Genomic DNA, 13,713 nt, shown 5'->3' on the forward strand with positions numbered 1-13,713 from the left:
AGTGAGGTTGTTGTTCAAGGGTAGTGGCTACAAAGGGCTGGTATTTTCAGGTAGAGTCGTAGAGCCATAGAGGAGAAAAGGAGAGACTTTTATGGGTATTTTTGGGATGTTGGCTGTTGGGATTTTGGGTAGAGGTTAAGGGGCATTCCCATGTAAAGCTCTGTTTGTTATGACAATTCAAACATATGTTTTTAGTTTTTAAACAACAATACATGTATTTTCACATACTTTTTCATCCACACATGTTTTCACACATTTTTTCAAATGGGTGCAACTTGTGCCCAGTGGCCAGTGCCACTGGGCACGTTGTGATGCAGACACATGTCCAAGACTGGACACGTGTCTGTATCCTAATGGGTCCAGTCGTCAAACAACAAAACACATATTTTTAAGTACATGTACCAAACACTCCCAAACCCATCATAACTCACATGAGTGATGTTTAGAATGTTTTAGCAATTGTGACTCATGTCATTCAGTCTAAACTTGTGCAATGGATTAAAAGTTGAAACTTGAAGACACTTAAAAGAATTGTGTGAAACTTTCAATCAACAGTTAAAAATTCACAAATAAAATTTGACATACCCATCAATTAAATCACATGTATGACTTGATAAGAATAAAAGGACCAAATATAATGAAGAAATAGACTTGAATAAAAATCGTACTAGTAATTTATGAAAACTAATTAAATTCCTTAATCATTTTTGACTTGTGAATTTTAATTGCATGCTTAATTATAAGGTTTCAAATGGTATACTTAGTGCCAATTTTTATGGAAAATAACAAAAAAATTTAGCATGCATTCAACAGAAAATTATGTACTTTTTCCACGATTAAAATGAAAAATGGGTAATTTCATTAAATTTGTGATATCTCATTTGATTTATACCTATTCTTTGCCCGAGTAAGCAAATTACATGAAAAGGCTCTTTCGAAAAGTTAGTCTAGTTTGTACAAGGCCTAAAATTTGTACTAGTTGGAGAGAAAAAAAAGTTTCATTCCCTCACATTTTTGCAAAATTCTGTAGAATCTACAGTTTTTATAACTCTCTCAAGGGAGATAGACATTGCTCTAGCAAGCTTTTATGGGCTCACCTGAGATGTTATCAAACAAAATTCAAGTCCACATCCAACTAAGCTTTGCTCGTACCCCTTTGTACTCTCACATGTCCTCAATCAAGGCTTGCTCAAGTGGGCTCAACAAAGTACTAATTGACATTTTGTATAGCCGATATGTCCACTCCATTTTGCTATCACATTCATTCTACACAAACCTCACTCGACGAGTAATTTCCCCCCAATCCAAAACACCACTTATTTTATATATAAACACACATTTTGCCCCGCTTCTTTATATTTGTTTCCCCTTCTTTTTATTTTTCCTCTTCGTTGAGCATGCAACTCCAAAGGAAGTTGACTCGAAGAGTTAAATAACCTTAAACCTTATACTAGGATTACCAAATTAAAATTCATTCCTTAACTCCAATTAAATAATATTCAACGTAATATAATAAACCCTTTAGATTTTGTTCTAGTAATAGATTCAACTAGTCACTGGCTCGCAAGATGCACGAAAAATTTGACAATTTTTTTTGTTTTTTTTAAAGAAAAAAAAATTGTAAATGAGACTTTAATAACATAAGAAAAATGTAATTTTATCAAGAACCTATCAACATTATGCTAAGAATGTGGCACAATTGTCAATGAAGCAACTCTTATTTCTACACAAACCTCTCCTACCAAAGTATCATCGAAGTTAACTAAATGGACTTAAGTGGACCAGTGGATCGAAAGGGGCTGAAGTGGACTCAATGGACCAAAATAGATTGCATGGATTGAAATGCTATACTGATGTAGCTAAACAGTACCGTATCAATAATAAATGTTATGCTTAAAATTTTAGACATTATATATGTAGGGACTCAAAAAGTAAAGGCCTAAGCCCACCTAGAACAATGGTACCTTGTCCCCCAAATCAAGCCCAAACAATAGAATTTTTAAGAAAGTGGGTAACTAACTCAAGTGCAATACAAGGATATGTCCAAGTTTAAAACTGAAGTGGAACAACAATTGAGGATAATATCCTCCTCAGGCAAGTCTGAGGATCAGTTTCTTGTAAAGACTTGCTAATATAGTAGACATGTCTTTGTACCCTAGCCTTTATTTTGACTAGAACCAGGCTTACTGCATGATTAGTGACCGCTATATAAGTATATAAGACCTCCTCATTCTCGGGTCGGGAGAGAACAGGAGGGCATGATAAATACTGCTTCAACTCTTCAAAAGCAACAATATATTCCTTAATCCACTCAAAGCTTTTCCATATGTAAAGGAGCTGGAAGAACAACCGGAATTGGTTTACGGATTGGGAGATGAACCTGTTTAGAGTGGCAGTCATTCCTGTCAACTTCTGTGCCTCTTTGGGGTTCTGAGGTGGGTGCAAGTCATTTATGGCCTTGATTTGATTGAGATTGACCTCTATTCCCCGATGAGTGATCATGTATCCAAAAAACTTGCCCGAATTGACACCAAAGGAGCATTTAGAGGCATTAAGATGCAACTTATGCTTCCTAAGAACCAAGAACACGCTTCCCAAGTCATTTAGGTGTTCTGAAAGGCATCACACAATAGTGGTAATTCCCAGTGTGGGTTAAGAAAGCTGTCTTCTCTTGGTCAGAGAGAGCCAAAGGTATTTGGTGATAGCCCTAGAAGGCATTTAGAAAACTCATCCGAGGATGTCCATCCATCGCATCCACTAGCTGATCAATTTGAGGAACGGGGAAATGATCTTTTGGGCAAGCCTTGTTTAAATCAGTAAAATCCACACAAACCCTCCATTTTTCCGACTTTTTCTTCACTACCACAGTGTTAGCTAGCCATTCAGGGTAAAAAGCTTCCTTAATCGCCCTTGCTCACTTGAGCTTATTTGCCTCTTCTTTTATTGCTTCGACATGTTCCTTTGAAGAGCACCAAGGTGTTTGCCTTTTTGGTACATCTGCAAGGTTTACATTTAGATGATGACATATAAAGTCTGGGTCAATCCTCAATGCCTCATAAGCATTCCATGCAAAAACATCCACGTTCTCCTTTAAAAAACCTATAAGTTCCTCCTTTTCAACAAGGGATAGTTAAGCCCCCACTTGAAAATGCCTATCTTTGTTTGATCCAAGAACCACTTTTTCTAGCTAACTCCTCACAAAGTAAACCTTGCATTTCAATTTCGAGTTTTCCCTCGGGGTTAGCTAATTGCTACGAGGCCTCTTCTAATGTAGAAGAAGCCTTATCCAACGATTGATGTCTAATTGCGGCCACTAGGCACTGCCTGACCATTGTCTGACTTCTAACAAGCTCTCCCACTTACCCCTTGGTGGGGTATTTGACTTTTATATGCATCGTAGATGACATTGCTCCCATGGCATGGAGCCAAGGCCTCGCCAAAATAGCCGTATAGGGGGAATAAGCTTTAACCATAATAAAGTCCACCTCCACCACTTCGTTCTATGCTTGCACGAGTAACCTAATCATCCCTTAGGGAACCATGGTTCTCCCATCAAAACCGACCAAAAGGGAGTCGTACTTGCTTAAATCCTCGAGCTTGAAATTCAACTCCTTATATAAGTCTAGGTACATAATTTAAGTCCCACTTCCTTCATCAACCAGGACTCTCTTTACATCATATCCCCCAATATGAAGAGCCACTGCTAAGGCATCATCGTAAGGTTGGAAAGTCCCAACTTTATCCTCCTCCGAGAAGCCTAAGGTCAACAGTGCTTTAGACCTAATCCTCTTAGATTCTCGAACTTGTTCCTTAAGCTCTGGTTTCGAAGCTACGAACATAACACTAGAAAATGAACCTGCATTGTGGCTAGGGGTGGTAAAAATCACATTGATTGTTCCCAAGGATGGCCGAGTAGCAATTTCCCTTTGCTACCTTACTCCAATCTAACTTGCTTGTCTTGAAGGCTAGTGCATGAACTGCTTCAGCTTCCCAACTTTCACTAACTGGTTTAAATGGTCACACAAGGTTCTATAGTCTTTGGTACTAGCAGTAAAGACTTTGATTACATTTGGATGGGTCTTCTCTCATCTTATTGGGCCACTTGAAGTAAGATTCATTCTTTATCTTCTCAAGGATCTGGTACACAGGCTCCTTAAACACCAAGTTAACTACTTGTGCATTAGCCCTTGATGATTGGTTAGCAAATTCTCTTCTAGGTCGACTGTGATTATACCCCCCTGGTCAAGGATTTCTCTTTTCAGAGGGGAGGATTTTGGTTTTTCCTTTTCCTTGAGTTTGGTCTTCCTCGACCTACTTATGTTCATCAATGCGATCGATGAGCTAATGCATATTTTGGGTAGGTTTCATAGTCAAAGATTTTCTCAGGCCATGTTTCGTTGGGAGCCCAACCTTAAAGGTTCTTATGGATACATCTTCAAAATCCCCATCTATTTCATTAAATGTTTCATAATACCTATCAGAGTAGGTTTTTAGATTCTCCCCTTCCCTCATCACCATGGATAATAAAGAGTCCAAAAGTCTAAGAACCCTGCTGCATGTCATGAATCTTGCTCCAAAGGCATTAGTCAGTTCTTCATAAGAACTTATTAAACCCTTTTCCAACCCGTCGAACCATCTCATGGCAACAGGCTCAAGGCTGGAGGGAAAAACCTTGCACATAAGGGCCTCATTCCTCAAGTGAATGGCCATCCTCTAGTTGAAGTGACTCATATGTTCCACAGAGTCAGTCCTCCCATTATAAATAGTAAATGTAGGCTGAGTAAAACGATGGGGAAGCTTGGCCCTATCAATTCTTCGTGTGAAAGGTGACTTAGAAATCTGACATAGAGCTTTACTCATTGTGTCATTTCCCATTTTCCTAGGGGATGAGCTTTCACCTTGCCTTCTACTATGTTTCTCCACCATATCTAGGCGTGAACATGCAAAGAAAGATTCGCTGGGGGGAGTCCTTGATCTCGGTCTGTAGCTACGGTCTCCCTCATCATCAGATCCTAAACTTGACGGGGGTGTTGGATCTCTCCTAACATGCGCCCTATGACATAGCCTTTTGCGCAAATGATCAATCTCCAACTTGAGATTTTGGGTCTCTTGCTCATGGGACACATGACTTCCAGTACTTGATTGGATCTTGCTGGTATGCTTTGTATGTTGCGTTTCCACCCTAATGCTTAGAGTTCGATTATGCTCTCTATCTCTCCTCTGCTTCAGATTAACAAAGTGATCCTCATGTAGTGAGCCAACGAACTCCTCTCTATTTTGTCATAGCTTGGATAAAGAAGATTGCAAATGATCCCCACAGATAGCACCAATTGTAAGGACTCAGAAAGTAAAGGCCTAAGCCCACCTAGAACAATGGTATCTTGTCCCTCAAATCAAGCCCAAACAATAGAATTTTTAAGAGAGCGGGTAACTAACTCAAGTACAATACAAGGATATGTCCAAGTTTAAAACCGAAGAATCCAAAGTAGTAGATAAGTGCAATTGGAACAACAATTGAGGATAATATCCTCCTTGGGCAAGTTCAAGGATCAGTTTCTTGTATATAAGTTAAGTTCTATTTCTTTACAAGGTAATCCTAAATTCTCCTCACTGGTCTCTTTTTACTTAGAAATAGTTCATCCCCTTTTTATGGGGGGTTCCTTTCCATTTATGGTCCCTTCCCTAGCATCCTAGCCCTCGATCTGTACACTTTAGGTGATTCCTTAGGATACTTGTCCCATCAAGATCCTTTTGGAGGTGGTAGAGAGAGTTGTTAGCTATGATATTGTTATTCAGGGGTCATTTCTTCATTAATGCAGCTGATAAAGTTAGTGCAGAGCATTCAATGTGGAGGTGGAAGGTATCTCCTTCAGGAAACTTCCTCCCACCAACCTTGCTCCTGCCACTATTTCTTCTCCTATAGGCTTCTAAGGGATATTAGTTGTCTTGATTCTCTTGCTCTCCTCGGGTAGGCGTAGTCTTCAGAGTTTGCTTTACCCATCTTAGCCCAGATTGGGCGAATTTATTCTCGACTAGGACTCCTCGGTCCTTGGACCCCCCACAATATAGATTATATAGATTTGTGGTAATTGCAATTTGCAAATTTGATGAAGGCAAAAGATAATTAATTTCAAGTTATGCCTTGCAAAGGTTGAGGATTATATCAAGTTATTGAAATGTCAAAAGTATATTTTTATTTAGCCTAGAAGACTTTAATTTCCAATCATTATAAATTTTAGAAATTCAGGTTTAGATTTTAGTTCATTATTTGTTATGCCTGCTTTGTATCCACATTGGCCAACAACTACAGATGAGATACGTTGATAGAGGAAAGAAATTCACGTGGTCCATGCATATTGCTCAAAACAGGTTACAACTAATGGGGTCTTTAAGTACAACTGGAAATCATAAAATATACTGATCAGTACTAAAGTGCTTTTACAATTCAAAATTCTCACTAAAAAATTCGATACTTGCTTGGCCGGAATAAAAACTTAGACCAGTAATAAGAGTGGATCAAATCAGCCCAAAGATTAGAATGTAACACAAGAAATAAAACAACAGGAGCACAAGCAAGTGAAGCAATGACATATGGAACCCATTCCATCTTGTAGTCAAAGATCAAAAAGATGGCAGCGATAAAGGCCATTACCATGGTTGTTATGGAGATGAAGAGTGTTGTGAGCCCGAACATCAACCTTGCATGCAATGAATACATAAAATCATTTTGTGCATATCTTGATGTGAGAATGGATAGTAGCAACACTATTGATGCTGCAGAGGCAAAGAGTGAAATTGCATTTGAAAGGATAAAAATCATAAACCACTCCTCTTTGCCAAAAAAAGGAGTATTTAATATCTTATTGCTAGCACCAGGAACAGTGAGAGCTGCAGCGAAGACCACTGTAGAAATGAGAGTTGCTACAAGCATACATGAATTGGCTGTCTCCTTCATTGCTTCTTCACCTACTTTAAGTAATTCTTTATGATCCTTATTGAATACTTCTATGGGTGTCATTCCCTCAGAATTTTTCATATACATATGAAATGGTCGGACAATCTTTTCCACTTCCTGGACTGAAAGGCGGGTTGAAACGTTACATAAATAATTTTTTTAGGACAAAACTTAGGTATAGTATCTTAAATGTTGTTCCTTAGATTCCCTTTTTAAAATTCAACCATGTGACTACTTAAAAATACACTTCCATCTCATGAGAAAAAATCCACATGGCAGAATCTTAAAAAGAGAACTTAAGGAGTAGCATATAAGTACTGTATCTAAGTCTTACTCATTTTTTTAACATATGAAAATGAATATTACATAGCATATCAAAGATGAATTGAAATGGTGTTTAGATCCTCTCCATATAAGGTGGATTCATTTTCATTGTTTAAACTAAATAACATGCTTATAATCATGTCATTTATAATTTTAGTGTTTTTACAACTATAACTTTCGTCAAACCTTCATGAAGTGGTTGACTGAGTCAATAATCACTTTCACATTCATGTGTATTTTAAAAAGTTAAACATAAAAGTTAAAAATTAAACGAAAAAGTTAGAGTCAAACAAATTTTGGAGTGGGTTGAGTTTCAAACTTAAGAAACGAGTCATCTTATGTATTTATAAACCATTGCACTACTTAAGAGATATCTTAAAAATTATGGGCTAATTGTTGGACTTGAGCTTGGACTTGTTCCTATCACTCTTGGGCTTTATTATTTATATCCTTTCTTTCTCTCCAATGGCAGGATAACACTACTTATTGATAATATTTTAGGGTTTATATTGTTGAATCAAAATTTTTTTACTTAGCCATTTTTTCCCAACAATTGTGACACAAAAATTGTGTACTTAAACTTAGTCTAAAAATTTTAAATGATACGACCCTACCAAATCCAAAAATTAAAATCTATATGCCATTGTAAATTGAAAAAGAAAAAGAACAAGAAAAAATAGAAGATCTAGTGATAAGGAATACCTTAAACCACAATAGCTCTCGTTGCATCTGAAGGTTTGCTCGTGGGGCACCAAGTCTTTCCGCGAGTGGCAACATTCCAGCTAAGTGCAACATGTTGTTTTTGTCAACATCAACATTTCCAACTATGTAATCCTTAGCTGCTCCTATGTTATATATTAAATTAAACACATGAACGTGACGATGCATAACAGCAACATGAAATACACTTTGCTCTTTTTCATTAACTTCCCATAAAAGATCAGGATACTTGCAAAGAAGCAAAGCTAAAAACTCAACATTTCCTGACAATGCAGCGTCGAAAAGTACTCCTGAAGGCCTTCTTATCAGGTCCGAAATTTCCTCATCTGATCGCTGTAGAACTTGCTCCCAAATTCTTTCAATTAAATCACGATCCAATATTGGCATTGATGCTTGCTTGTAGAAGTTTTTGAAGTCTAGAAGTAGGGTTAAAAGTATTAATTGAAAAAATGACCTCTATCAATGGGAAATTGGAAGCAACAAAGTTGTTCCTCAGATCATGAAAGTATTTAAATTGAAAAAGAAAGTAGAATATGTTGGAGTAATGCAAAATGCTGATAAAAAAGCTTCGTTACAGATCCTTTCAAAAATGTTTTAAATTCAACCATGTCCACATTCTTTTATATCATGTGAGTGTAAAACAATAATTTCCCAAATTGTTATGCTGATTTGGGAACTTAAAAGAGTATATAGCATTCTGAACACTAAATATCTGTTGTGAGAACTGGATCCTGGGTTTAGAAAAACGTACATAAGCTGGTGTATCGTGCCACGATCTTTAGCAGACTGCCGCCGGCAATGTCTGTAGCCTTTTGAGCCAACACATGCAAAGCTGTTTTCCCATCATTATTCTCGTCTCGTTCACAAGCCATTGTTGGATATCTAGTCAGTATCTCCAATGCTAAACCTACACATGGAATGAGATTTATTGTAGTAAGAAGCAACGTTTAGTGTAGTGCCACATTTATGTCAAGTGCTTGCCCAAAAACATAAGCGTAAGGCATGCAACTTTTTAAGAAGTAATGCAATGAAATTAGAAGCAGAGAGAGCAAGGAACTTATCAAAAATTCAAAGAATTTTATCAAAATTTCATAGTATCATTATTAAAAATTAAGTTAGTATATGAGTTACTGCAGACAAAGTTGATTTGTCCTTGAAAGAAACTCTGGGATAGGGACTGTATTCTAACATAGATTGTACCTATAAAACAAAGTCTAAAAGTTCAACAAAATATTGGAATATGTATGATATATATTTTAATTTGCTAATACAAAGCATGATAAAAAGTAGAATGTAATCAGTTATATATTCAGACAGACAAGTAACAAATTTGGGAGCACAAAGGAATGAAGTTATACCATACAGATTGCTGGAAAGGGTAATAAAAAAAAGCCTAATGCGTCCAGAATGATCTAGACAGTCGAATTCAGTTTTCGAGTAGAGATATTCGGCCATTTCTTTGTGTCCAACTTCAGCTGCCATGCCAAAAGGTATTAATTCCCTAGTACCACGTTTCATTGTTAGTTTATTATTCTTTTCTATCATTAATTTCGCAACTTCGACCATTCCAGATACAGCAGCAATACTAAGGCCTGTGTCTTTATTTAGATTTTCTATAGCAAGATCTTCCACAGTCCCATATTCCACCAGTTCTTTTATAAAATATATGCATTTTGAATGAACTGCTATGTGAATCAGTCTGTCCCATGATTTTGTCAATCTAGCATAGAGCATGCTCCGATCTTTATCGATGAAGCTCTTTGCAGTTTTCCAGTCACCCTTAAGTGCAGCTAGACACAAGGCGTGGTTGTCATTTCTTTTTTTTCCTGCAGAGTTTTAAAAATCAGAGGCTTGCAATTATATAGCGTTCTCCAATTGTCAAACCACAAAGAGTGATGTCACCAATCAACAAAAAATAAACTAAACATTCATTAATTAGTCCATCAATCACATCTATTGCCACATTAATTTGTACATATATTGTAGTAAATTTTTTTGTAGCTTCAGCATTTTCCAACCACAAAACACATCACACTCTTTGCAATGATTTTTTTTTTGGTACCCTTTTTTTTCTGCAAATTCACGTCTCCTCATATATGTTATAAATATGTAAAGTGATATAACTTAACTATATACATGATCCAATACCAATTAGTGTTCATACTTCACAAAAAAGTTCCATCAACGTTTCCTAGCTGGAGAAATGATGCATCTGATTAGCATTGAGGGCTAATATAGGACTCTGACCAGGCAAAAACCCAAAAGCTATCTAGCAAGCACTATATGGGCAATTACTCTAGTACAATGTACAGACCTTTCTGCAAATATTAGTCCACAAATAGCGATACTTACCGTCACAAAGAATTAGATATGACAATTCTCTATTGGGTGTTGCACATTCAATTTGTGATCCACTAGGTGTTTGAGTACTTAATCCCGCAGCATCCAGACAAATGTCTTCTTCCATTGGCATGGCTCCAATACTGGGTCCTGGAATTGAAGTGCTAAGATTTATTCTATGAGAGAAAGGCAGTGCAGAGAGTTGATTGCTGGAGTTAGAATTACATATAGGCTGCAGCTGATGAAAGCTTGACCCCTCAAAGGAATATGATTTCTGTCTTGTTAGATTGATCTGAGGTCCAAGAGCAGGTTTGCAACTCGAGGGAGAAGAAGATTGAAAACAAGTTGGAGGCGATGAGTTCACTCTCTCCTCTGTAGTCACCTCTATCTCTCCTCTTCTTTTAGGAGGCATCTTTGTTTAACTGTCATAAAAATCAAATCATATTAGACATAAATGAAGCACATGTGCGCCTGTGTGTGTGAGTATGCACGCATATGCATATGAGCATGCAATTGATTTGGATTTAACTGTTTTAATATGACTCAGAATTATGGTAAATAAGCTCAAGAAAATGAGTCCAAAGGTATAGCCACAAAAGAAGACTTTCGTTTCTTAATCTTGGTAATTAAGCTACCTCTTTGATTGAACAAAATTACATAAAAAGTAAATTATTCGTTGACCTGTGACTATACTTGGGCTACATTACAATCAACTAACACTTTTCAGAGCTAACTCTCATTTTTTACAATAAGACAATCTCAGGACTTGGGCTTAAATTCTCTTTAATGAATTCGAGGTAATATATTCTGGTTTTCCAGTTTCTTTATAAAGTCGTTCCTTATCTTAGTCCAATTTCATAAGCCATAACTCACTAAGGGTTTTGGCTCTAAAGTTTTCAACTAGTAGTACAAGGAAGTGGCAGCACAACTTGAACGGTTGAAACTAGTTACATTAAGAACACAATAACAGAAGAATCATTATAGCCGCTTTCTATCTAGTTGAATGAGAATGCAAGCATCATATATGGCCTGAACAAACTGTGTCATAATCAAAATTTTACTCCCAAAATTTTGGGATTAGATATAGATCTTCACAAGCAGGTGCTGCCACATGTAACAACAAATATCGGCTCCTGCTTTGCTTTCAGCTTATTTGCTTAATGTACAAAACTAGAAAATAGAAGAAAAGTTTTCGTTTCCAATTATTAAAGAAAAATGAAAACAGCCAAAAAATGAAAATGAAAAATCGAAACTTAGCTGCAAACAAATCCTAAAAGAAAAAGAAAAATGTTATTCAAAAAACAGAGAAGCGCTGACCATAGTCTTCCACTTTTAGATCACGATGACTATGAAAAAATTACTAACAAGAAGTTACAACTTACCAGTGAGAAAAGCGTTGTAAATTGGACCCTCTTACTTTCTCACTACAAAAAAAAGGCCCTCTGGCCGCGTTTTAAAAACGCGGCTATATGCCAGAAAAACGTGGCTATAAATTATAGCCACGTTTTTTTAGGCCACGGTTCAGAATGTGGCCTAAAACCTGTGACTATAGGACTGATGGTCCTATGGCCGCACTTTTTAAACGCGGCCCCAGCTCGAGCCCTATAGCCACGTTTAAAACGCGGCCTAAGGGTCCCGTCTTAGGCCGCGTTTTAAACGTGGCCATAGGGTGCTGTCTTGGGCCTCGTTTTAAACACAGCCCAAGGTTGGACCTTAGGCCACGTTTTAAACGCGGCCTAAGACTGGACCCTTAGGCCGCGTTTAAGAAGTGTGGCCATACCCTCCATGTTGAGGGCCTCTAACACACCTTTAAGCCGCGTTTTAACCGTGGCCTAAGGTCCAACCTTGGGCTGCGTTTGAAACGCGGCCCAAGAGTTCACCCTTAGGCCACGTTTCAAACGCGGCCCAAGACTGGACTCCTAGGCCGCATTTCAAACGTGGCCTAAGGCCGCGGCTTAAAAAACGCGGCCCAAGGCCCCCGCGTTTTGTAGTGTCTGTGGCTTAGACACCCAGGCAAAAGCAGCAGGATTTTAATGGCTCTGACAAGTGCTTCAAGCCTTCAACAGATAACGAAATGCATTGGCCGGAGTACTAAGTTAAGTGAATTTCACAACACAAGTATGTGGTTGTAGATTGCATAGCTAAAGCAACTGAGGATGACTATATATATACACCCGCGTACGCACTCATGCGCGTGTTCAGGCACTTTTTATTTTTTCCGACATGTAAAGTTTTTTTTTGTTTTTGAGAAACTTTCCGACATGTAAAGTAATCACATATAATCATATATACAAAATAAATACATTTTTTTTTTTAAGAAACAAAATAAATACATAAATGATTGTGAAAAGTTGTAAGTATAACACGTCCAAGATAACGCCGAAAAATTAGGTGGGTAAGAAATGCGAGTTAGTAGGATTTTAAAATAGAATAAATCTCACATATTTATTGTAGTTAGTGAATAGGACAATTTAGGTGCAATAAGTCAAATTTGGTTTCTTTCAGGTTTCTAGTTTCTAACTTTATCATTGATTGACTTTTCTAGCTTTAATCATTACTAGTTAGTGGCACGTGCCTCGCTCGTGTTACCTATGAAAAAATTAAGATAAAATTTCTATTTGAAGAATTATGAAACTATATACATAAAAAAAAAAAATGTATGTCACACATAATGTTAGGGTAGCTATTTAACATATGATATTTTATTATAACAGTTTCTTAGTACTTATTTGTTAATGACAATATCCACTCACTAAAAACTTCTAAGAATAATAATGAATATTATCATCTTCCAACAATAAGCAACTGAGTTTTGCTAAGACATTGTCATAATATTTAAAGTTTCATAATGGAATATGTTATATACTACAATTGAACCATTTCATCAAATACCTTCAACCATACACAATGAAAATTTTTTCATTCATACTTTCTTCTTTATCATTCTACATGAGTCTAGGTACAATGTTTAGCTAGCTTGGTTTTTAATGAACACCCATTTTAGGCAAGAAAAGAAAAAAAAAATAACAAAAGGCATGTGTCTCGAATTTTCCATTAGATAAATTATAAGTTTCGACGATTTAAACCTAGAAAATCAATGTTCTTTAGGTAATAAATAAAATACCTTATATCATCATTCCAACTTTCTAATCATTAATACCATCTAAAACTCAAAATACTTGAAGAAAATTTTTGGAATATTAAAATTTAGTGGGAGTATTTTAGACATTACACACTGATAAGGGTAATTTTGTAATTAACCCATGACGAAACAAAAGGCGACGGACATAACAAGGTTGTCAACTTCACTCATGAGAGACAACCTTGTTGTAAAGTCTACAACTCCACCCCATACCTGATAGCTGCATCTTGGG

General features: G+C 36.8%; 1 protein-coding gene across 4 annotated transcripts; it reads right to left on the minus strand.

Annotated features, from left to right (window-relative positions):
• Positions 1-6,324: 6,324 nt before the first annotated feature.
• LOC126706513 (ankyrin repeat-containing protein ITN1-like) lies at positions 6,325-12,499 on the minus strand. 4 transcript variants are annotated; one of them, XM_050406018.1, is made up of 8 exons: positions 12,333-12,497; positions 11,722-11,758; positions 10,352-10,761; positions 9,358-9,825; positions 8,751-8,906; positions 8,233-8,415; positions 7,982-8,118; positions 6,325-7,072 (listed from the first exon to the last, which is right to left on the minus strand). In XM_050406018.1, exons 3-8 carry the CDS (start codon positions 10,749-10,751, stop codon positions 6,458-6,460), a joined length of 1,959 nt encoding a protein of 652 aa, XP_050261975.1. In that variant the 5' UTR covers positions 10,752-10,761; positions 11,722-11,758; positions 12,333-12,497; the 3' UTR covers positions 6,325-6,457. The 4 variants fall into 4 exon arrangements, with proteins under 4 accessions (XP_050261975.1, XP_050261974.1, XP_050261976.1 ...); XM_050406017.1 differs by having other exon boundaries at positions 7,982-8,415; positions 12,333-12,498; XM_050406020.1 differs by having other exon boundaries at positions 6,394-6,698; positions 7,982-8,415; positions 12,333-12,499.
• Between the last annotated feature and the right edge of the window lie 1,214 nt (positions 12,500-13,713).

Source organism: Quercus robur, chromosome 11, assembly GCF_932294415.1.
Source record: "Quercus robur chromosome 11, dhQueRobu3.1, whole genome shotgun sequence".
Lineage (NCBI taxonomy): Eukaryota > Viridiplantae > Streptophyta > Magnoliopsida > Fagales > Fagaceae > Quercus > Quercus robur.

Coding starts and splice junctions, on each gene's coding strand:
- LOC126706513 (XM_050406017.1), bottom strand. CDS start 10,751: ATGCCTCCTAAAAGAAGAGGAGAGATAGAGGTGACTACAGAGGAGAGA. Junction 9,826..10,351: donor ATATCTAATTCTTTGTGACG/GTAAGTATCGCT, acceptor AAAACTCTGCAG/GAAAAAAAAGAAATGACAAC. Junction 8,416..8,750: donor GGCACGATACACCAGCTTAT/GTACGTTTTTCT, acceptor CCCTACTTCTAG/ACTTCAAAAACTTCTACAAG.